We start from the raw sequence: 23,983 nt of genomic DNA on the forward strand, positions 1-23,983 counted from the left end.
AGCAACCTGGTCTGAGCTCAGCACTGATCCTGTTTTGAGCAGGAGCTTGGAGTAGAGACCTCCTGAGGTCCTTCCCAGCCTGAATTATCCCCTGATCCTGTGTGCATGTTAAAAAGCCTCTCCAGGTGGAGATCAGGCTAACCAGTCTCCACTTTCCAGTTCTTCTTAAAACTCAGGGACTTATGTGTCCAATAAAGTATATTATTTTTGGAAAGAAAACTCAAGATCTTTTTAGTAATAGCTGCACAATAGAAGCTATGGGCTGTTAATTTCATCGTTTTACTGCACAGGAGAAATAAAGAGGTTACACAGGTTTTCTGGTCTCTACTTAGGTACTTTGTATTTTTCTGACAGATGTACTGGACCTATTGTGTAGAAAAGGTGGATGTTTCCTAAAAAACCCATCTTGTTGTCTCCTTTTTTGTTGTGTTTTATATCATGTCTGGTCTTTTATATCACATCTGTGATAAAATTTTATTTTGCCAACTAAAGGTACACAAGTCTACAAGGACCTTTAGTTAAAAAAAACAAAAACCAACCAAACAAAAAAAAACCAAACCCAGAAAAGCTGTTCAGAGTTGAATTTAAATGATGGGATTTGGGGAACCTGTGCTTCAGTCAGTCTCTTTAAACAGAAGTATGTGTCTCTGAATAAATTCTTGTGCACATCTCTATCTAAGAATAAACAATCTGAGAATAAGACCCATGCCCAGCTGAGATCTACCCAAGTATTATCAGCACTTTTCTTTCCATATTTATACCATTTTAAAACCCCTAAACCAGTGACAATCTTGCCAGCAATGCTAGTTTCCTTTTCCAGTTCATCCATCAGTAATTAAGTCTTGGTTTAATATCTACCTAGGAGCAAATTGCTGCCAGGTGCTGTTAGCCACAGGGGTCATCCTCAGTGGCTGGTACACCATCTACCCCTGGGACTGCTGGACCGTGGCTGTGCTCTGCGAGATGGACATGGACAGGGGTGGCTGGCTGGTATGTGCCACCGGAGCAGAGGTGTGAGGATGCCCTGGCCCCTGCAGACATGCAGCTTCCTGTCCCTGCGCCAGCCAGCAGCAAAAAGAGATCCAAAACATCTTGTCTGACATCACAGGTCAGCTTTTAGACTGTGAAAGTCTGTGAGTGTTTAAACTAGAGTATTTAATAAGTAAAGCATAAAACACAGAAATAAATATCACCCTCCATTTTTTTGAAAGAAATTTTATGAGTTTTTTTTTTTTGTTTAAGTTAGAGCCAAAAAAATCCCAGACTTTTATTTTATGCTTTTCTTAATGGCACTGAAATGAGGAGTGTTAAAGTTACAGAGTGAATTTCCAGGCTTGTGCATACATTGCTAAATTATCAAAATAAATATCGTTCTTAATCCTAATCACCATACTGTCATTTATTATGATTAATAGTTATTACTAACCCAAAATCCAAAGGTGCAGCAGTATGGACTAGTGCTCTGTTTTAGAGGATCTGTAGCAAATGCACTCAAACAAACAATCTTTTCCTCAAAAGTGGACTTTGTCATTCCATCTGCTGCAGCCCACATGACACTTGGAACAGCCTCATGATAAAATCACCCTGTGTGAAAATCCCCCTGTCATTGTTTTAGGCATAACTTTTCCTTTTCCTTCCCTATTAAGACCTATCTGCCTTCTGCCCCAGCAGGTTTTCCAGAGACCAGTGGATGGCTCTGTGGAGTTTTTCTGAGACTGAAATTCATACAAAAAAGGCTTTGGGAGCCAGATGACTGACTAGCTCAGGAATGACAATATTCACATGCTGACATAAGAAGGTAACAAAACTGCTAACATATTTTCCTAACACTGTTCTCACCCAGCGGCAGGAACCAAAAATCAGTCCAAATGTGACATCTCCTCAGCAGAGCCTGGCCAGGGAGATATGGAAACAGCCACATCCCTACCCCCTTGCTTTCAAGCAGAGCCTTTGAGGGAGAAATAGATGTGGCTGCTATTTTGGCTGACTCAGCAGAGATGGAGGGGAGGAGCCATAGCTGTAGACAGTGAGCTGTGAATGACCCTCGCAGCAACCAGAGCATGTTCCCTCCGTGTGTCCCATAGCACATCCCAATCCACTGCTTTGCTCCAAGACAAGAGGGTGAAGGAGAATGCAGGAAGGCCCTAATTTCAGAGGGAACAAGTTAATCATAAAGATGGAACACCAAAATAAATCATTACAGACAAAATAAAAAAATAAAGATTTGACAAAAATCTGTTCTTTCCCAAAAAAAGTCATCAGCTTTTCCTGGAAGTCTAGAGGTGAGGCAGGAGACTCAGCTAACATCCAGGAGCACTGATTTCAGTTGTGCTATGGATATTTAATGAACTGAGTAGCTGTCCTGGTTTTGGCTGGGATAGAGTTATTTTTCTTCCTAGTAGCAGGCATGGTGCTGTGTTTTGGATTTAGTAGGAGAAGAATGTTGATAACACACTGATGTTTTAGTTGTTGCTAAGTACTGCTTATGCTAGTCAAGGACTTTTCAGCTTCCCATGCTCTGCCAGGTGCACAAGAATCTGGGAGGGGGGCACAGCCAGAATAGTAGATCCAAACTGACCAAAGGGCTATTCCATACCATATGACATCATGCTCAGTATATAAACTGGGGGGGTGGGGGTGGTCGGGGAGCAGCGATCACTGCTCGGGAACTGTCTGGGTATCGGTTGGTGGGTGGTGAGCAATTGCATTGTGCATCACTTGCTTTGTATATTATTATTACTATTATTATTATTATTATTATATTGTTACTATTATCATTACTATTTTACTTTATGTCAATTATTAAACTGTTCTTATCTCAACTCAGGAGTGTTTTTCACTCTTACTCCTCCGATTCTCTCCCCCATCCCATTGGGGTAGGGGGAGTGAGTGAGCGGCTGCGTGGTGCTTAGTGGCTGGCTGGGGCTAAACCATGACAGTGGCCATGAGCTGAACAGGAGTTAGGAATCTCTTCAGTAATAAATCAGAATTCCTAAAGACCACAGAAATAGAAATACAGAATAAAAAAAAAAAATCCAACAAAGCACTGGTATAATGTGTCTATCAGTGCATAAATTGTTGTGATTAGGCAATAATGAACTTCACATTGACCTGAGAGACTTTGACAACAGCCATCATTTTGCCTAATACACATCATTCAACATTTTAGGGGAGACTGAAAATTATAAACTGATCCTCGGAGACTTCAGTGGTGGCAATGCAGGTAAGGAGGATCCAAGGGATAAACTGGAGCTTCCAGCAAGGCAGGGGTGATCTGCAGATGAAATTTTGTATTATATAGTGGCAAGACATGAAATGCTTTTTGCATCATGCAAATGATCTTGTTTCCTCTGTCCTATAAGGGACTTCACAGGACCTTTCATGGGCTGGCACTGCTAGGGATGCTCAGAGCACAGGTAATAGAGCATCCAGCATAATCACAGAGCCCCATGAAATACCACCCCAGAACATTACTGATGCTCCTGGGTTTACAAGTTGTCCTCAGACCAAGGTAGCTAATCCTGAAGACTAAAAAGGCATAGCATAATCTAATAATACCCCCTGGAGATCTGTGAAGCTCTCACTCCATCAGGTATCCAGAATTTGTTGTACCAACTAAGCTTTGTATTTGCAAAGGGAAACTGATGCAGCAACACTTTGCTGAAGAGGGAACTGGGTATGGAATTATTGGACACTTAACATAGCAACTGATAGCTGTTTTCATGTCTCGGTTTTCTAGCACTTCGGACAGGACGCTATCACAAGCAGGTAACAACAGCAAGAGAGATACAAGACAGACATAAGCATCTTTGATCCCAGAGACTTTGCTGCCAGTCCGAACTGCCTCCTCCACTCTTGCTCAACAGGTCCTCGCCACCCTTGGCCAGAGGAAGGAGAGGTGTGAGGGCAGGGACTTTGCCCCGCTGCAGAGGACTGCACGTCCCTAGAAAGCCAGAAAGGATGTGCAGGATGGACCGGCCATGGTGGTGGGGACAGGGCTCTAGTGACACACAGAAGCTGGAGTTTTAACAAAACTTGTTGGTTTTCTCCACAGAGGATTCATTGGTCAAACACAAAAACATGCCATTTTCGACCAAAGACTGTGATAACAATGCATACTCTAATAACTGTATTGTAACCTACAAAGGTGCATGGTGGTACCACCAGTGCCACAACTCCAGCCTCAATGGTTTTTACCACCATGGAGCTCATTACAGTTTTGCAGATGGCATCAACTGGCAGACAGGCAAAGGATGCAAATACTCCTACCAGCTGTTGGAGATGAAATTCAGGCTAACATAGCCTGGCAGGAAGGCTGCAGTTTATCTGTGGCTTTCAGGAAATTTTTCAGTGACACAGCTTGTTGCCATCAGAGCTGGATTTCAGCTGGATTTTAGCTCTGTGTGGGACAACAGTCCAACTCCAGCAGCACTCAGTCCTTGGTCTTTACTCCTAGCTATGGCTAAAGGAAAAGAAAAAGTCACTTTCTACAGGAGTCATTTATGCTGAAACTAGCAAAACTAAAATAAAGTAAATGTTTTATTAAAACCTTATACTCTTCTGAGCAACTGAAGTCACTCAGTAGTCCTACCAAGGCCACAATGGATATCAAATCAGTGAACAAAACACTGGACTGAGCAGACCATCAGCCAAACCATTAACACTGAATCTGCACCTTTCCTCTCCAGGCTCAGCTGAACACTGTCACTCTAGATGATGCTATTAAACAAGCCTGAAAAGATTTACAACAGAGAAACTGCAATAGAGTCCAGCCCTGCAGGAAACCAGGGAAGTCTGTCCCTCAGCTCTCCTGAAAATCCAGTCCTTATTCACCATATAAAAAAGTCCAGCATGTCTTTATGGCTTGTATTGCACAATGTCTGGGGGGAGCCAGAAAATGTGGACTGGGCTAACAGTTGTGCTTGACATACAGCACTGCAGATAGCAGTGCCTGTTGTGGAAAAAACTTTCCTACTCTAAGCTCTGTGGCTGCTTAACTCTGCAAAGTCACTGAAGGCAAATCAGGAGAACGTGAAAATTCCCCACTGGAGAGTAAGGAAGCAAATATTGTTATGCAGTGATCACTAAAAAATGGGACATTTGAGGCCTGAGTGGGGATAACAGGAAAAGTATATGCAAAACCTTCACCAAGAACCAAATAATTCACCTCATGCAGGTATAGCTTCCAGTTTTGTGACATTTCCAACAACAGGCAAATTGTTGGAGCAATTATCCTGCTGTTTAGCTCTTGCTGTCCTTGCCTGTTTGGCATGCATACCCTCACCAGATGCCTTGCAGTAAGAGTCCCCTTTGCCCCTTTCCTGAGCACATTCCTCATGCAACGAGTTGTGGCAGAGCAACCAGTCCCACCTATGTCTCCACTGTTCTGTACATGGGAAAATTAATATCAGCAAAGAAAAGGGGCTTGGGCATAGCCTTTCCACTCTTCAGGATTCATCTGAGCAGGGAAAGTGCACAACATCTTCTGCCTATCCTATAAATCACGTCTCTGCCTGTCTTCCCGGCTCCCAGCGATGAACAGCTGCCAGCCTTTCACAGATCAGAAGAGGTGTTACCAGAGATTATAAAATAAGTTAAAAATGGAATGCAGCAGGAAATATCTTGTTGAAGCAGAGGCTGATAGAGATGCTGGTAGGAAAGAAACCACTAAAATGAAATTATTTTTGGTTAGGCTGTCTCAATATCTCACTGTAAGGAGAGTCAAGCAAGGGCTTCCCAACACCAGCTCCTAGAGGAAACCAAGCAAATGCCAAACCAAATGTTCAGCAAGGGCATGCAGCTGGTGTGCAATAACTGAGAGACCTGGCCTAACTGGATCTTGAAATTAGGAAACCACTGTGACCCAAAATCGGTGTATGGAAATGTGGGGAAGAAGCCCCTAGGTGCAGGTTCAAAGTGGGTGCTCTGTGTTCATAAATGACTGCACTGCCTGGCTGCCCAGTACTAAGACATGCTACAGCCAGTACAAGCTATGAGAAAGGTTGGCTTTGCTCTGCCCTGCAGGAAGCATCTGTGGGCACCAGTCAAGACCAGTGAAACCAGCAGCCTGAGCTCCTCACAGTCAGGAGCTTCCATTGAAGCTGCCCTGGGAAAGCAGAGAGTGAAACCTTGTTCAGCAGCACAGCATGTGAAACCCAAGGGTGATCATGGGGAAGTCTCCTACCTTTGCTTCCCCACATTTCCCCTCCCTGGTGAGGACAACTCTCTTTAGAAACTCTACCAGTTACCTGTGCCTTTTTGGAGCCTCAGGAACTACTTGGAACTGTTTTTTTAGTAAAGGCAAAGGAAATGTGCAGCAGGGTTCATAGCACTGAGGGTCTCAGGCACTTGAAGACGCCATATGTTGACAGAAAGCGGAAAGAGAAAACCAAGGGACATCTTTTGAAAAAACTACAATCTTAGCTTGGGCAAATGTCCTCACGACAGATACTAAGACTGGTCATGGGCTGAAGAAATTCACCCTTCAAAATATAAGCATTCATCAAAAAAACTGTGAAAACTTTGTTATTCACACATAGTGAAGAGCTATAAAGAGCCCACAAAAGACTAAGCCAGAAGAACATCTTTCCTTGCTGCTTTGGATGATAACCTACCCTTGCAGGTTGACATCACACCTTTCCCAGCAAGGCATGTCTCCAAAGAGCATGGAAGCTCCCCCTGAGCACCCACAATGCTGCCAACTCTCAAGCAAGCTCTTATTTCACATCATTAACATCAGATCTGTCAGAGTTTACCTCCCAGCTCCCCAGTGCCAACTGTCTGCCCTTCTTGCAGCTTTAGGATTTGTGTGGCAATGTCCTTAGGTTAGCACAGAGCAGAGGAATGCAATGACTGGGGCTTGCTGCTTGTTGTTTTAGGTACTTACAGCTTTTGCAGCTTTCCCCATCCTCCCTGCAAAGCCCTAGCATACTGGTGGTAGTAAAGCCCCAGGACCCCACCAGGAGCCAGGATTTCACCTACAGTTTTGCATTAATCAGTGCTAAATCTTTGTTGCACACAGTTACAATGCTCCCACATGAACTTTTTGAAGCTCTTCTGTCATCTGGTTGTGCCTTCTGGTTTGCTAAGATTAATTTCTTGGGGATTTGCAGATCAGTTCAATTCTGGGGACTTGACTCTTGGCACTTATGTCTCTAGAGGTGAAGTGATGGGTCACAGTGTTTGGAGGTGCTCCCCATTCACCCAGTGTGCTTAAAATTCTTATTTTCTCATCTCAAAGTGATCCTGGGCTTTCAAGACATCTCCCAGGGCTCAAGGGAGAATCTACATGGAAAAAAAAATTGCTGATGGTGTAAATGATCAGCCCTCTGCAATCTTCATTGGATCCTGGTATGAGGAAAAGCAATTAAGGACATATTGATCACTGGGCCAATTTCAAAATCTACCCTCAGGGGCCTGACCTACTTTGGACTAAATTAGTTCATTGGCAGTTTCCCCCCTGCTCCCAAAAGTAGCTGCATCCACAAGGACACTGCTGCTCTCCTTGGATGGAAGTGGGGTGACATATCCAGGTGTCCCACCAGCTGGATGGAGCCCACAGCTCATAACACCTAAAGGGATGCATCACTGTTGGGCAGATACATCACAGCTGCCTTCACAACGTGCATCCTCAGGCCAACCCAGAGCTGGCCACCCCACTAATGGAGCAACTGGGAAAAGCTGGACAAACCTATTCTTACTTTTATTTTTGGCAGAACATATCTAGCCTGGAGCCCTTGAGAGACTGTAACAATGGGGTAATCTGCAAGGCCAGTTTTGCCATTGCTTTTTGGAGTTATTTACCAAGGGAAACAGCTGAGGGCAGCAGTTTTTGCCTCCAGATAGTTGGAACAAGGTATTGCAGCCATTTCCAGGCACAGAGCACTGGGCAGGAGAAGGCTTCTCAGTGCTAGGGCCTGGATCTTCTTTATCTCCACCTGCCCCATGGAGCAGACTCAAGTCCATCCCAGATGGGCAGCACAGGCAGTACAGATGAGAGAAGAGGGGTGCACAAGTCCCCAGTCACCCTATGGCTGCCCTGCATAGACCCCTCCCTCCCTAGCAGCTCAGAGGTACCTGCTCATCCTTTTTCTCTTTCCTTCTGAGAGGCTGAAGAAAGAAGTTGCTCTCATTTGGCCCCAAGAATTGCATGCACAGCACTTGCCATGGATGAGATACTTTTTCCCATGTAAAGCAAACTTGGCAACCAGTCTGATCACAATCCCTCTGATTTCCTTGCACCTTTTTCAGATGGGGGTAGGAAAGTAAGGTGTGCATTTCCCTGCCAGAATTGGTTCTCAGGAATGACAATAATCACAACATCTACTGGGTTATTACTTTATATGCATGCATATATGAATACGTATAAGAATGTGTGTATGAGTGTGTGTGTGTGTATGTATGGCCTGTTTGCGGGACACAGAATTCAAGTGACAACCAAATACTTATCTCACCCCTGCCTTCTCCCATTTGCTTAATGTTAAAGTAGGCTGTCATATATATTGTTGGATTTTGGGATGTTAGAGGGACCTCATGATAGAAGAGAGTGCTTGAGGGAAGCTATGTTCTGCCTCTGACATCCTGATAGTCGGGAAAGGCTCCAAGAAATCACAGTCTCCTCTGAACTGGGGTGCAACAATAAAGAGAAAAAAACTTAAATACTGCCCTCTGCTAAAATTCATAAACTTTACAGGCTCTGCGTCTGAAGGTGACGGGGGGGGTCAAACTCAATGAGTCAGTTTGGACCTCTAGTAAAGCTGCCATAAATGAGCAGAGCACAGGGCATAGCAACAGCAAAGCAAAACAGAAATCCTGCTCACTATTACAATGAACAGGGACAGGAGAAAAAAAAAAAAAACAGGTGGGGGAAAAAAAACAATCAAACATGTTCTGCCCACCAAACCTTTCCTGGATACACAGAGTTTTAACTCCGTATCAGTCATGGATCATGTATAAACTGAAACCTCTGTTTGAAGGGTTGCAAAGTGATGCTGGGCTACCTGGCAGGCAGAGCACTGGAGCATGAGCCAGGCTGTGCAGCTTCTTTCTGCCAGTGGCCTCAGCTGACCTCGGGCTTTTTGTCTCCCAGTGCCTCAGTTTCCCCATCTACACAGTAAGCTGTGCTCTTTGTAAAGGGCCACTAGCAGGCAGGAGGAGGGGAGCTGTCTACACTTCGCTAAACCTATGTTTTTGCTGGTTCATTTCCTCTAGAAATACAATATGGGAGGGGAAAGGCATCCAAAATCTGCAGAGGACAGAGGCGAGGCAGGCTGGGGCAGCTGGGCAAGAACTTTCCCATCAGACTTGTGGAAAGTGGCTTTTCTGGGAAACAGCTTGAGACCTGCCCAGAGTCCCAGACCTGAGAGCAGGCAGTGGGCAAATGCAGAGGTGGAGCTTACACTGGGTTTTTTTTGTTAGGTATAAAAGGCTTAGATGGGTCAATGCTAACCACAGCGCCTGGGATGTGGATGAGGGGAGCTGAGCAGAGAGTGAAGAGCAGTGCTTGGCCATGGGGAGGGCAGCCCGAACCCTCCTGGCCCTGCTCAGCCTAACAGCAACTATTTGTGATGCCCAGAACACCTGCCCAGGTGAGTGGGGTACAAAGCCTGCTGCCATCCCACTGAGAGCCTGTATAATCTCTCCACATAACACAAGGAGTTTGGGGGAGGGGAGGAGATATGATTTTTTCCTTCTATGCTTTTTTAAATTCAGCTGCAAGTGGGAGGGGGTAAGGGGGAGGATGAAGTCTCAGCAGCCACTTTACAAAACCGCTGGCTCCAACAAAGATGTAGCATCGTCCCCCACTCACCAGTGGGATCTCCAGGAACAGGCTGTCCCAGTTGAGGTTTTCCATCCTGATTAAGGGGGTTTGTTCATGGTGCCTTGGCCCAGTAACTAAAGGATGCAGAGCAATACAAAGGATCAGTCATGTGCTTGCTGGGTGCCAGGCACCCTGGCAGCTTGGGGATGCTGCACAACACAGCTTTCTGTCTGTATTCCTTGGGAAGGCAATAGGGATGATTTCAAACTGACCTGCCTTCAGGAAATTTGGTAGAACCTTTACTGTTCACAGATCCATCACTGTGACTTACTCTGCTGTCAATACTCCCCAGGGCACCCCTCAGCTTTTGTTTTATTAAGCTACAGTATATTTGTCATGCATGTAATGTCATATATAACAGCTTTCTCTCCCACTGAACTCCCCTGAAGCCAGAGAGATTCAGTGTCTAGCACCTCTACTATGTGAGATCCTCAATGCTATCTGTTAATCCATACACCACCTCCAAACTCCCACCCTCATTGCTTTTGCTTGCACTGTTCCTGAACTCTAGAGGGTTCGGTTTCCTCTCCAAGATATTCAGAGCCCTAATAATCTCCATGAAGACTGTCTTCATTTCCTCAGAGGTGAGACTAGTAGGACTGGGTGATGCTGACCGGCTTGCCATTCTCCAAGGATGCCCAGGGATCCCAGGTGCCTCTGGACCAAAAGGAGAACCAGGTCACCCAGGAACAAAAGGTGAGGCCCCAAAAGCCAGCGATGAACACTGTGATATGAGATGGCTTTGTTGCTTTGAGTAGGGGAAACAAGCTGAGGCTGGGGCAGTGGCTGGCCTGGCACTGGCTTCTGTGAGCAGCTGGAGAGTCAAATAGGGGTGGAAAACACCTCATCTAGAGATGTGCTGGTACACATGGAGTCATCTTTTTTTTTCCATGAGTCCTGTCACAAGTCTGAAGTGGTCCTGGGGTGTGAACTGTCATAACTTACTTGTTCCTTCTACAGTAAAAACAATGGTTTATTTTCTGAGTCTTTATTGAAACAGTCTGGGTGGGAGGGAGGCTGCGATGCTCCTGCATGTCTACCGGGGAACAGTTTGGGAACTGTACTGGCACCCCCTACTGCAGGAAGCAAGGGAGATGTGGGCCCTTCAGGGGTTTCATAGCCAACCCATAAAGAAGATGAATCACATTAGCAGAGGGAGCAGATCCACTGCAGCAAAATCCATGGACTGCCTCCAAGATGTACAAAGCTCATAGGAATTCATACATGAACTGTACATACATGAAATTAGGACTTACACTGGCAGTACCACTGTGGTGTAGCTTCAACAGAAGAAAAGGAGTAAGATATGTTGCAAGAGTGAATCTAAGTAACAAACCCCACCTTCCTTGTTTCTTCAAAAGCCAAGGCCCCGTTATCATTTCCCCTCTGGTCAGTTTGCAATGTGCACGTACAAGCTGAGTCTTTCCTTGCAGGAGAAATTGGAGCCCAGGGACTCCCCGGGAAAGCAGGACCACCTGGTGCAAAAGGTAATGCGTAACATTCAGCTCTAATCCATAAATCTACCGAAGTTCAGGATGTGCATGGGAGACTGGGTCCACAGAGAAGAACCGTAGAGCTGGTCATAGTCCAAGAAACAGCCCTGAAGTAGCATAGGCAAAGCAGGGTTTAGGGGTATGGATCTTGCATCAGGTGAGTACTACAAACAGTGTTCTTGAGTGGGACCACATCACAGAGAAACTTCTTCTCGAAGTTCCCCACTAACCCTCTAACCCACTAACCACTCTTAAAATCAGACCTCCCCCCATTCCGCATTCCTGCCCTAACCTGCCTCCGCCATGACAAACCTGCCCAAATCCCACCCCCCACCCCCATCCCACCGAGGAGCTTTGGGGTACTTCGGCCAGGACGCCTGATGCAGAGACAGAATGCTGGGTGCTTCCAGAATCCTCCAAGCCTAGACTTAGCACGATGCCATTGTAGCCCACTTGACCAGAAGGATGTGATCAAACCACGAGGAAACAGCTGGCACAGGTTAAAGCAAGGAGGGAATGGGGGTTTCTTTGCAATGGGATGAGCCCCTGAAAAGAGGAAGATGTCTGCTGAGAAATCGGCTTTCACTCCATCCGGGCTGTGCTTAGGGTCTTCAGCAGGATCTGTGTACTGCAGACATTGGAAAAGTATCTCTTCTAAAGAAAACAGTTCCCAGCACAAGGTGGCACCCAGGAACTGAGCACCGGTGCACTAACTAGCTGGGAAAACAGCCCCTTTGCATGCTGAATATGTAGCTATTTCCTGGCCAAAAGCACCCAAGACTTCAGGAGGAGATAGATGAACCCACTGAAAAAGCAGCTATTGCCCAAAATCTCACAGGTGCCTGACTGAATACAGAAATCCCCCACAAAAAATCACTGAGATGGAGCTGTGAATCCCCCATACACTCCAGCAGACAGAGCAGCAGTTCTCTCTCCCCTGTGTCCTGCTCTTCCTGCTGTTCCTGAGAGATGCTGCTGATCACAAGAGCAGCCAGGCCAGGGTGGCAGCACCAGCTGAGACACTCAGGAGAGCACCATGGCTTTGCACCACTTGACAGTCTCTCCTGTATATTTGGGACATAAGGAGGGGCTGAAGCACCCACCTGGGGAGCCACAGTAATTCACTCACATTGAGTCATCTGTGATAAACATTTTCCTCTTGTCTCTTACAGGAGCAGCTGGAGAGCCTGGCTTCCCAGGACTGAAAGGTAAATCACGCTGCGCTGAATTTATGAAGTGAGCTGGTTTAGTTAAACTACCACCCTATGCTGTCTGGAACAACACACCAGGTGGGAGCAACTATAGAGAAATAAAAGTACCCCACCAGGTACTGGATGGGACTGTTTGGTGACAGTTGTGCCCTATCGTAGGCTCAGCCCCAGTCCAGGTGGTGTGAGCAGCCCTTCTCCCAAATCAGTTGTTCAGCAACAGGGGCTGCCCCCAGCTTGGGCGCCTGATGCTGCTGCCCAGCACCATCAGTTACAGAAACCACAGGGCTTCACACGCCCCAGCCTGAGGGACCAGCCAGATTTGGGCAGACCTCTGACCTTCCCATGCTACGGCAAAAGACAAAGGCTTCAATGAAACTCAGTCGCTGCTAGTGCCAGAGAAACATGTCTCTCTACCAGCACTAGCAATAGGGGAGAGGGAAAACAAGGATTTTTTTTCCTGATGTTATCATCCTGCATGTGAGGGCCACTGGCACCTGTCACTGAGCACTGTCTGCACTGCGGCTTCCCTCACTGGAGCTTGACTGGTAATAGCTGGGAGCTAAGTGCTGCTGAACTGGTGGCTAGTTCAGCACATTTGCTCCAGCTGTCACAGCTGTTCCCAAACCACTGACTAAAGCCCTCCGCCAGCAGCAATCATTCCCCTCTCAGGGCTTCTGACCCTGCCTTCCCATGGGTGCGTTTCCTCCTCCTCCCCACACCTACCTGTTCCTGTCCCATGTGTCCCAGCCCAATGGGACTCACTGGCACAAAATGTTGGTACCCAACTCCATGGGCTGGCCAGCAGCAGGCAGAGCAGCCAGGTCCAACAGAGACACATCTTGTGTCAGTCTTGCCATTTAGACCTCCCAGCCCCAAATCAGATGTCTGGGGAAAGTATATTATGCTGGGTCCAACAGCCCAAGAGAGGAAAGACCGCTACTCCCTGGGCATCTATTATGTGTCCCACCCTGCAGCAGCCACCCCATGCGCCTGCATGACCTGCGTCTCCATGACCTGGAGAGCTGCTCCCAGTGACTGAGGGTGCTGGGTGTCACCGCTGTAATTACAGGAGTCTGTGACTTGGGTTCCCACCTGCCATTGTCCCTCTGTGCTCTCCTGGCTCTGTGTAGATGGGCGTTTGATGAGCTGGTGGGTGTCCTCTAGTGGGCCCAGGAGCAGCCGGGGCAGAACATGTATTGAGTTACTCCTTCTGCCTGTTTTCTGTGTGACTCTGTTGTATGCGCAGATGAACTAAACACTTCCCCTAACATTACAGTCCTCTACCTGTGCAGCAGGATTTGTTTTGAAAAGCAAATGATGCCAAGTGCTGGAGGAGGGGAGGGCAGGGTGTGGAAGGTGAAGAGCAATTGATGGTGTCGTTTGTCCAACAGGAACGAAAGGAGAGCCTGGATTTCCAGAAACATGGGGTGAGTTTCATCCCAGGTCCTTCATGCCACCGTTGGCTTTGCAGAGCAGATGGTTGTGGACTTCCTGCACGAGAATTCAGGACAGGCCAGCAATAAAAACAAATTCAGAGTGACATTGAAGGATGGAGTAAGGAAATACCACTGTTAACCCATTTGCTTCTCACAGCCACATGCAGCTTCTCTGCGTCTACTCTGTAATCCAGCCAGGCCAGGAAAGTCATGTCCTCTGAGCACTACTCAAGTCACCTGCCCTCTGTCTGTCCTGGAGGAGGTCTGTCTTAGTTTTTGAGAGCCTCAGTGTCCTGGTTTCCAAGATGAAACCACTAGGACCACCTCTATAGACATGCTGCTACTTCAAAGGCAGTTATACCACCATGCTTGCAGTGGCAGTTTCAGTAGACACAGAGTTCAGGTGTGTGATAGTGCTCAGATTAACTTAACCATTAAAAAAAGAAAGAAAAAACCAAACAACCCTCAGTTGACCCATCTGTCTCCATGAGCAAAAGCCAAAGCAGAGCTACAACCTGCTCTGGCAACACTTGGATGCCGTAGGGCCACAGTCACGTGCAGAGGCTCAGGCAGATCAGAGCTGTTGTAACACCTGAAAGAGAGCGACTGTGATGCAACTGAACTGGCCCCTTGCTGCCCCAGGCACTCCTCTGCCCTTTTTTGTTTCCTGGGCATGTAAAAACACTTGACTAATAAGGGAAGAGGCCAAGTCCAGGACCATCATTCTGTTAGGAAGGACACCCATGCCCACAAGACAGACTGGTACAGCTGTGTGTCCATTCATCAGATACAGCACACTCAGATACCTGCACCACCAGCACCACCATCTCAGATCATCTCCCAAGGCTTTCCCTTCTGAAAACCACAGATGCAGCTGTAAGCTGGGATGTCTGATAAGGACCATTCCAGTCAGTCCTTTAGCATCTGTGAATCTGAGCTTCTGTCATCAGCTATGGGTTTTTGGAGAAAAAATAAATTTATACATAAAATATATGTATATATTCAGAAGTTCCATCTGTCCAATCCACAGAGGATGATCTGAACACTGTTTTCTGTCATTACAGGTAGGTGTTTTTCTGTGTCACCAATCCTTTGCTGACAACTACCCACACACTTTCTGTGCCCCCCATACATTCCTGAGCCTGGACAAATTCCTGGATCATGAGTTTGTCATCCTGCTAAGAGCAGCTCCATCACCCAGACTCCCAAAAAGAGTCATTGCAGATGAGAGGAGTCTGAGCACCTTAGACCATCTCTTAGAAGGTGCCCATCTCCGCTGTGACAAATTGAATCAGAAACTGCAGCAGGGTTTGGCTCCCAGTAGGTGTGCACCAGAGTCCTGCAGTGCAAAGAGACAGCTGGGAGGCTGAAGAGCTCAAAGCCTCCGGCTTAGGGCATGAGGCTAATGTGCTCCCTGGATGCAGTGAGCACGTTATAACTCTTTCCATCTGATCTCTTTCCCTGATTTGCACAGAAGCCAGGAACTGCCAAGAGCTGTTGGGTAAAGGGAAGATCCTGAGTGGCTGGTACACCATCTACCCCCAAGGCTGCAACACCACCACCGTCTTCTGCGACATGGACATGGATGGTGGAGGATGGATTGTGAGTAGGATGAGGAGAGGGATGTTTCTATGTCCCTACAGTGATTTTTATTAAAGCTGCAAAGGATGGCACCAAAATAGAAACAAAAAGGGAGGAAAACACACACTGAGGGGACAGCTGAGGTTCATGTCAGCAAGCCTGGGTGAATCCCTGTGGATGCAGGGTATTCTCCTGGGAGATGTATCTGGGAACAGGCTGAGCACCACAGACCCAACTCCCTGCTTAAATCAGCAAATAATTTCCTCCTTATTTCCAAGGGCAGATGGAGGTGATCTGTGAGTGAGGGATTCCCCTGGGGTTCAGTCCCCACCCGCAGGAGCATCCTGACACAGGGGGAGCTTTTGCTGCGGGGGATTGTGCCACCCAGGCGCTGCAGATGCTTGGGCGGGGGTGGTGGCCGGCAGGGCTGAGGGTCTCCTTTCCTGCAGGTTTTCCAGAGGCGCTGGGATGGGTCAGTGAATTTCTTGCGAGATTGGGACTCATATAAACGAGGCTTTGGCAACCAGCTGACAGAGTTCTGGCTGGGGAATGACAACATCCACCTCCTCACCTCACTGGGTAAGGTCTGCCTCCGTCCCAGGCTGGGGCCCTGAGAGTGCAACCCCTGTACCACACTTGGTCATTAAAGGACTCTCAACTTTTTGCATCTGTCTGAGGCCCCAGCAGTTAATCCTAAACAGCATGCAGGCTCTTGCAGCCCATTGCACACAGGGAACTGCACTCTATAAAAAGGAAAACTAGAAGCCAGGGAAGAGAATGAGCTGGCTGCATGACCTATCCTGGAGATAGGCCAACTCATCTTCCTACTATGACTGGTTGCGATGGCAGTCATCTTATTCACACACAGCCTTGGAGTCACAGTTGTGTGCAGGACTGCTGGGTGTGTAGCTCTCAGTGCCCATGACAACCCAACATCAGATCAGAAAAGGTGCTTCACAAGAAAGCTATCAAAGGTACAGGGGGTTCTGCAGGAATTTCAAATAAATCATAATCTCTCAAGTAGTGGAAGCTCCTCTCAGGTTAGTTGAAGGCTCCTTAAACCCTCCACCCTGAAATCCAGGTGCATACTCACCAGCAGCCCTGCACCACCACCATGCACCTTCTCTTCTAGGACCCTGTGAACTCCGCATTGACCTGAGAGACTTTGAAAACAACCACTATTTTGCCAAGTATGCTTCATTCAGAGTTTTAGCAGAGTCTGAGAAATACAAACTGGTTCTAGGAGACTTCCTTGGTGGAAATGCCGGTAAGTTAGCAGCAGCTCACTGGGAAAGGCTGTTTTCTAGAGCATTTCATAAGTGTTCAGCATTTATAGTGCAGAGCTCTATAATCATGCAAACTCCTTGTACCATCTACATTTCGGGTGGTTTTTTTTTAAAACCGGCCATGGTATCCCAGGTGCCAAGTGACCTCTGGGTGCAGGGGAGGACAGGGACACCCATCAGCCACAGAGTGTGATCCAGAGCATTACATACAAGCCCAGCCACATGGTTTAGCAGCAAATGTGGAGCCTGGTCCTGAGCAGCACCTCATCCAGTGTAACCTTCCCAACAGCTCTGCAGCAGCTGGGCCAAGTTCTGCTTTCGGTTACATTGGAAAGAAATATTTGCTCACTATGTTTGGCATTTCCAGGGCTGGGGTGCTGTTCAATACTTGCAGCATCAGCACTGCATCTTCTCAATGCCTGATGTTTTGCTTTTCTTTAAAAAGCAAACAAATCCTCTGCAAAATTCCATACCCTTCTTGCACGAATGAGTGAAACCAACCTGAGATAGCAGTGCTCTGGGTTTATATGGCTTTGTACACTGCAACTCTGTCTGATAGTCCAGACCTCAGTATGTCTGCAGAGAATCTGAGTGGTGCAAGAGAAGTGACACCTGTGTAACTGTGAGCAGAATCTAGCCCATTTGCGTCACATGCATAGATAAGTTCTCCATGTGTTTTAGCAGTCCTGGCAGAGCTCAGGATACTCCTTTTCTCCAGGACCAAGGAAGAAACCTGGGCAACCAAGAGAACAGCAGGATTTATAAAATCTGCCTTGTACCCAGCAAGGCCCACTGATGCCCTGCAGTGCACAGGCACATTAGGTTCGCTTTTGTGCTCTCTATTGCGGTAACTGTGAATGTGTATTCTCTGCAGGAGACTCCTTATCATACCACAAGGACATGCCGTTTTCGACAACAGACCAGGACAATGACATGAGCTCCTTTAACTGTGCCAGAGAATACAAGGGAGCTTGGTGGTACAATGATTGCCATTACTCCAACCTGAATGGGATGTACTGGCAGGGCATTCACGGGAGCTATGCTGATGGCATAAACTGGAAGACAGGCAAAGAATACCATTACTCCCATAAGCGAACGGAAATGAAATTCAGGCCAATTTGACATGGCAAGATGGTGTCTGACTACCACCAAGAGCTACAGAAGACACAAAACAATGTTGTTTGAGGGCAAAATTGGACCAGGAAGAATATTACAGGTTCTGCCTTCAGCCTAGAGCAGACTTTCAGAGACCAGAAGAGATCAGTGCTGGTTTGAGCTCCTGTAAGCACCAGACTCTCACCTAGGACTATCTCCAGCAGCCCCACAGACGCTGGCTGAGGCCAAGCATCTTTTTCTGAAAAGTGCATTACCTTGATTTGAAGACCAAGTGATGGTGACGTTTACTGCATCTCAGTAAAGCTCTCTGGTATTTTTACCCTAAATAGTAATTACTGGTAATTTTCAGTCTAATCCATATATATGAAGCCTCCAGTGTTCTTAGAATCATAGAATGCTTTGGGTCAGAAAGGACCTTTAGAGGTCATCTAGCCCAACCCCCTGCTCAGAGCCCCATCCAACCTGACCTTGAATGTTTCTAGGGATGGGGCCTCCACTACCTCTCTGGGCAACCTGTTCCAGTGCCTCACCACCCTCATTGGAAAAAATTTCTTCCTTATATCCAGTCTAAATCTACCCTTGTTTAGTTTAAAACCATTACTCCTTGTGCTGTCACAACAGGCCTTGCTAAAAAGATTCTCCCCATCCTTCCTGTAGGCCCCCTTTAAGTACTGAAAGGCTGCAATAAGGTCTCCCCCACAGCCTGTTCTCCAGGCTGAACAACCCCAACTCTCTCAGCCTGTCCTCATAGGAGAGGTGCTCACGCCCTCGGATCATTTTTGTGGCCCTCCTCTGGACCTGCTCCAACAGGTCCATGTCCTTCTTGTGCTGAGGGCTCCAGAGCTGGATGCAGTACTCCAGGCAGGGTCTCACCAGAGCAGAGGGGCAGAATCACCTCCCTCGACCTGCTGGCCATGCTTCTTTTGATGCAGCCCAGAATATGGTTGGCTTTCTGGGCTGGAAGCGCACATTATTGGCTCATGTCCAGCTTTTCATCCACCAGTACCCCCAAGTCCTTCTCCGCAGCACTGCTCTCAATCCCTTCATCTCCCAGCCTTTACTGATATTGGGGGCTGCCCTGACCCCAGTGCAGGACCTTGCACTTGGCCTTGTTGAACCTCATGAGATTCACACAGGCCCACCTCTCCAGTTTGTCCAGGTCCCTTTGGATGCCATCTCATCCTTCTGGCGTGTCAACCACACCACTCAGCTTGGTGTCGTCTGCAAACTTGCTGAGGGTGCACTCAATCTCACTGTCTATGTCATAGATGAAGATGTTAAATAGCACCAGTCCCATTACGGACCCCTGAGGGACTCCACTAGTCACTGGTCTCCATGTAGATATCGAGCCATTGATCACAACCCTCTGGATGAGACCATCCAGCCAATTCCTTATCCACCGAACAGTCCACCCATCAAATCTGTATCGCCCCAATTTAGAGAAAAGGAGGTTGTGGAGGACTGTGTCAAAGGCTTTACAGAAGTCTAGATGGATGACATCTGTTGCTTTTTCTTGCAGCCCCTTTTTCTGTTGGACCCAAGAGCCATCTGAAAGGCACTGAATTCCTGGCCCTGCCTCTCTCCCAGCAGGCTTTGATGGAGCCACGATGTAGACCAGCATGGAAAGGCCTGAGCTTCCAGCACAGGGCTGTCAGCACTGCTACCTCCCTCCTTCCCTCCCCACAGCCTCACAGAACATGTGCTCCAGGACCTCAGGTAGCACCTCAGCTCCTGGAACGACAGTAGCATTGCCCAGCACTTCACACCATGACACAGCTGCAACTGGGCCCAGAGCCAGCGTCAGCCACTCCTCCAGGGCACTTCCTAGATGTCACTCTTTAGTCACTGTGGACGAAGAGCTGGATACAAAACAGTCTGTCCAGCAACATGTGTGGTACCAAGACACTAGAGTAGTCCCAAGTCAAGCCTTGCACAAGCAGACATCATGTAAATTGCCAGCAGGTGCCAGTATCTTCCATTCCAGTAGCATGTGAAGATGGGCTATCTGCTGGCAGATGGAGGCAGTTGATCCAGTTAGCGTGATGCTTTATTTGACTATTAGCAGAACTGGTTAAAGGGTCTCTTCTTCCTGGACTCCTGCTCCTGGACTCCTCCCCACAGCTGACACAGGGGAGGAGAGCCTAGTGCTAACTCCTCACCGCAGGGACAGATCAGAGTCAGTAGAGGCAGAGTATTTATTTGTGTTATGTTCCTAACAGTCCCAGGTTTATCACACTACTTAATGCACAGATGTGTAGCAAGGGCAGCTCCAGCCCTACAACACTGAACCCAAACCTTGTGGGTAAGAAAAGTAAAGAGGCCACTCAGCACACCACAGCAGGTCAACAATGTGCTAAGAAATAAACCTGAGGTTTTGAATCTCCAATTCACTAGGTCCTGTCCCTGCTCACTTCTCCTTTTCAGGTGCATGAGAAAGTGCATGTCTGAGCAGAGAAGCACACACTGAAAGTCCCATAGTCACTTCCCCATCTCCAGGAGCTCCGTTTTGTTTTTCTCCTACTCCCAGTCAGATTCACATACCCTCAGCAGGAGCAAGAGCAAGGTCCTGCAGCATCCAGCTGTGTCTCACCCAATCAGCTGCTGATGCTGTTGTCCTTGAGTAGCTTCTCAGGCCCAAGGTGCTGCCACAGACAGCTCTGTAGAACCACAGACTACTCTGCAGAGACATACGAGCTGGTGCTGACATCCTCAGCTTTAACCTAGCTAAAAGTGCTGAATCCCCTTTCTCTGCTCCCCTCTGTCTTCTCCTCTTACTACACAGAAACTTGCAACATTTAAATTTTGTCTGTGAAGGACATCAATGCTGGAGGGATTAAAAGCACACCAAGAATATTGTCACGACTGCAATTTTTTGAATCCTGCTGATTATGTTAATTTATTGTGAATGAGTGACTTTACACAGTTTGATTTAGTAGCAGTTTAGAATTTACTTGTAGCAAATCGCAGGATTTGATTGTAATATTTTAATAGCACTGTCATCAGTGATTAACAAAGTGATTAGACAAAATTGATCAAAACAGTGACTTAGTTACAGATTCGAAGATGGCAAGGTTCACTCTATTACTACATGAAAGTGCATAAAGGAAAATTAAATTACACTGAGTTGGAATGATTCACAAAGAGATTGTGCATGTAGGGGATAAGGAGAACCCTCCCGTTGAGTCATGAGGTTCAGAATAGACCCCCTTGCTTTCTAAACTCCTTCTTAGAGAGGAGTCTAGGCGTGGCTAGGTCCAATCTTAGTCTCAGACTTGGTCAACGGTTTATAGGAATAAGGATAATGCAGCAGTATAAGACTCACTTTAAAATTAAATCGTACATCTACAGACTACTCAAACTGATTCACACATGCATACACACAAACATGAATACATATATTAATGTTAAAAATTCCCCTCAAGTTCAGTGAAATACTCACTTCTAATGTCTTGGCATTTCACAATAGGCAAGGGGTGAGCCTCAAGGAGTGAAGGGTTTCAGCCCAGGCTCCACTGTTGGTCTTCGGCAATGGATTTCTGGTTGTAGCAAACTTTCAGAGTCTGCTAGCTTTGCTAGCTCTGAGAGGCGTCTTGCTCAGAGAGAGATGCTGATGCAGCCCGTGGCAGTCCAGGAGAGCTTGTCTCACTCAGAGGGAGATGCTGGTGCAGCCCGCGGCAGTCCAGGAGAGCTCAAAGGGCCTCACTTAGGACTGCTGTTTATAGGATTGTGAGATGATTTGCTTTAGTCACCAGCAAATTTCCATCCGAGCCACAATTTGGGTCGGTAGTTGCTGGAATTCCAGTAATGATGATACCGCTCTGTTTCAAGGCTGTCAGGGGTAGCTGTTTGTTCTTGCTCCCCTCGTTAGCCATAATATGGAGATTTTAATAAGGACAGGACCGCTCTCTGCTTCAACCATGTAGGAGTTTCTGGTACAATTAAGGGATGCTTAACTGACCAACTCACTGCACAAAGGCCACGGTCTGGAATTCCTGAGGTCGTAAAGCAGTTGAAGAGAGAGAAAAGTGGGGGGATGCACCACCACACCCATCTAGTTCATATTCCCAGACTGCCACATGACTCCGTAGAGGAAATATTCAGGTATGACAAGCCATCACCAGTGCTAGGTGAGGTGGTTTGGTCCTGACTGCAGAGTGAAATTCTCCTGTATCCCCTAAGCTGGTGCAGTGAGCCATGGGCTGGCACTGCATCCCCTCCAGCATGAGCCCCAACCACTGCAAGGCAGGAAAATGCTCCCTGTGCTGATACAGGCATGTAGGGGAGAGGGTCCTTGGGCTTGATGGTCCATCCCAGGCACCATGCCTGCAGCAGTCAGAAAGGGCTTGCACTGACTCCACCCAGGAAGAATTGAACCACTAAGGTCAGGATCCAGTTCCCTAGATACGTATACATATCACCAGCCCAGAGCTCCCACCTCTCCTCAACAGAAGGGTTCCCACTCTTCCACCAGCTCTCACACCTGACCAGTGGGAGAAAAGGCAGGGAACAGACTTGAGATGTCCTAAAGAAATATGGTCCCCAAACTGTCAGGATACCATCCAGTCCCTCTTGCTTTCCATCCTCTTGCCAAGGGTCCCCAGAAGAAAAGCAGAATAGCCCCAGTCAATCTGTGACTGATCCTGGCCACTGCTCATCTCAAGGCTTTTTCTCTGTGTCTTGGAAAGTTCATGGATCAGGTTTGCATCTTGTGTTTGAAAACCCTCTTCTGCTCCTTAGCGGATCTGGAAAGGGCCAACCCTGAAGCCTAGAAATGACAATGTCCCTGGAGCTTCTCCGGACATTTCCCTTGCTACAAATCATTATTTGCAGTGAGGTTGGGGAGTCACTGGAGGAGCAGCGTGGGCCAGGCTACGGGGTGTGGGCAGAGGAGCTGGTTTCTGCCATATCAGGGAACCTAGATGAGAGGCTGGAAGCATCTCTGATGGCTTGTTGATGCCTAGCCATCTGAAAGCAAAAGCAGGGCCAAACTAGTCCTCTCAGGTCCCACCCAGGCCAGCCTCCTGGCCAGATCAGGGCTGCCTCCAGTGATACCCTCCTGCATTATCTGGGACATGGGAAGACCCAGCAGTCCAAACAACCCATGGGATTACTGCCAGCTTCCAAGGGCTGCACAGAGGTTCTTTCCAGGGAGGAACACAGCACTTTGGCCACATGCAAGTGCCCAGAGATTTCACAGCTGTAAATCTGAAAGCTGATTGACTTCAAGAAACTTCAAGGACTTCAGAAGGAAAGGTCTTCTTCCTACCTAATACTGATGACTATCACATGAGGAGCTCAGAGAACTGAGCTTCAGCACTGCTCTACAATTTGTCTTTGGATGCAGCAGACCTGGTGGTCCTGGCATAGTGAGCACCTTCCTCTGATTTTCTGAGTTGTCCTTGTGAGAGGGTTGCATCTGAAGAGTAACTAATGCCATGTATGACTCAGCATAAAACAAGCTGCAGCTGGGGAAGGAAAACCATTTCACTATGGTTTGGTCCTTTTGGCTTATGGGCTGCTGGGGTGGAAAAGATGAATCCAACACCCTTTGCACTATTCTTGTGCTGCTGCTGTTGCCTTGTGCCCACCCAGCCAAAGTGAAGGGTTGACTTAAGACACCAGCTGACCCTGCCACAGACCAAGGGCACAGGGGGACAACAGACTCAAAATACCACTCTCATAGGTAATACTCTTCTGTAAATTACTTTTTAACTAAAGGTTTATTATGCCAGCTATGCTGATAGAACATGAAGTTTGTTTAGTTGTGTTTGGTGCCTATGCTTGGAAACATGGCATTTCAGCAGCCCAGCTCAGTAGACCCAGGACGATGAAACTCAGCAGACCCAGGATGATGAAACACAGCAGCCAGGGCTGATGTGGAAAAGAACCACTAGACTTTATTCCCAAATGGCATTTATAAAAACAAACAAACAAAGACACAATGGAGGATGCAGGAATGCGTGGCCCGTGGGGCACAGCATGGCCAGGTCCGTGCCATTGGCACCTGTGGAGCAAGCAGCCAACAGAAGGAAAAGATACA

The 23,983-nt window shown here is 47.5% G+C and overlaps 1 protein-coding gene and 1 pseudogene across 1 annotated transcript; both read left to right on the forward strand.

Annotated features, from left to right (window-relative positions):
- Positions 1 to 963: 963 nt before the first annotated feature.
- Positions 964 to 4,302, forward strand: LOC104036172 (ficolin-2-like; annotated as a pseudogene).
- Positions 4,303 to 9,508: 5,206 nt separating this feature from the next.
- On the forward strand, positions 9,509 to 17,949 carry LOC104036171 (ficolin-1-like). Its single transcript, XM_075716501.1, is given in 10 exon segments — positions 9,509 to 9,587; positions 10,384 to 10,397; positions 10,399 to 10,516; positions 11,254 to 11,307; positions 12,486 to 12,521; positions 13,916 to 13,951; positions 15,435 to 15,562; positions 15,967 to 16,120; positions 16,674 to 16,808; positions 17,702 to 17,949. Coding segments are annotated over 10 exon segments (1,002 nt in total).
- The last annotated feature ends 6,034 nt before the right edge of the window (positions 17,950 to 23,983 follow it).

Source organism: Pelecanus crispus, chromosome 9, assembly GCF_030463565.1.
Source record: "Pelecanus crispus isolate bPelCri1 chromosome 9, bPelCri1.pri, whole genome shotgun sequence".
Classification (NCBI taxonomy): Eukaryota; Metazoa; Chordata; class Aves; order Pelecaniformes; family Pelecanidae; genus Pelecanus; species Pelecanus crispus.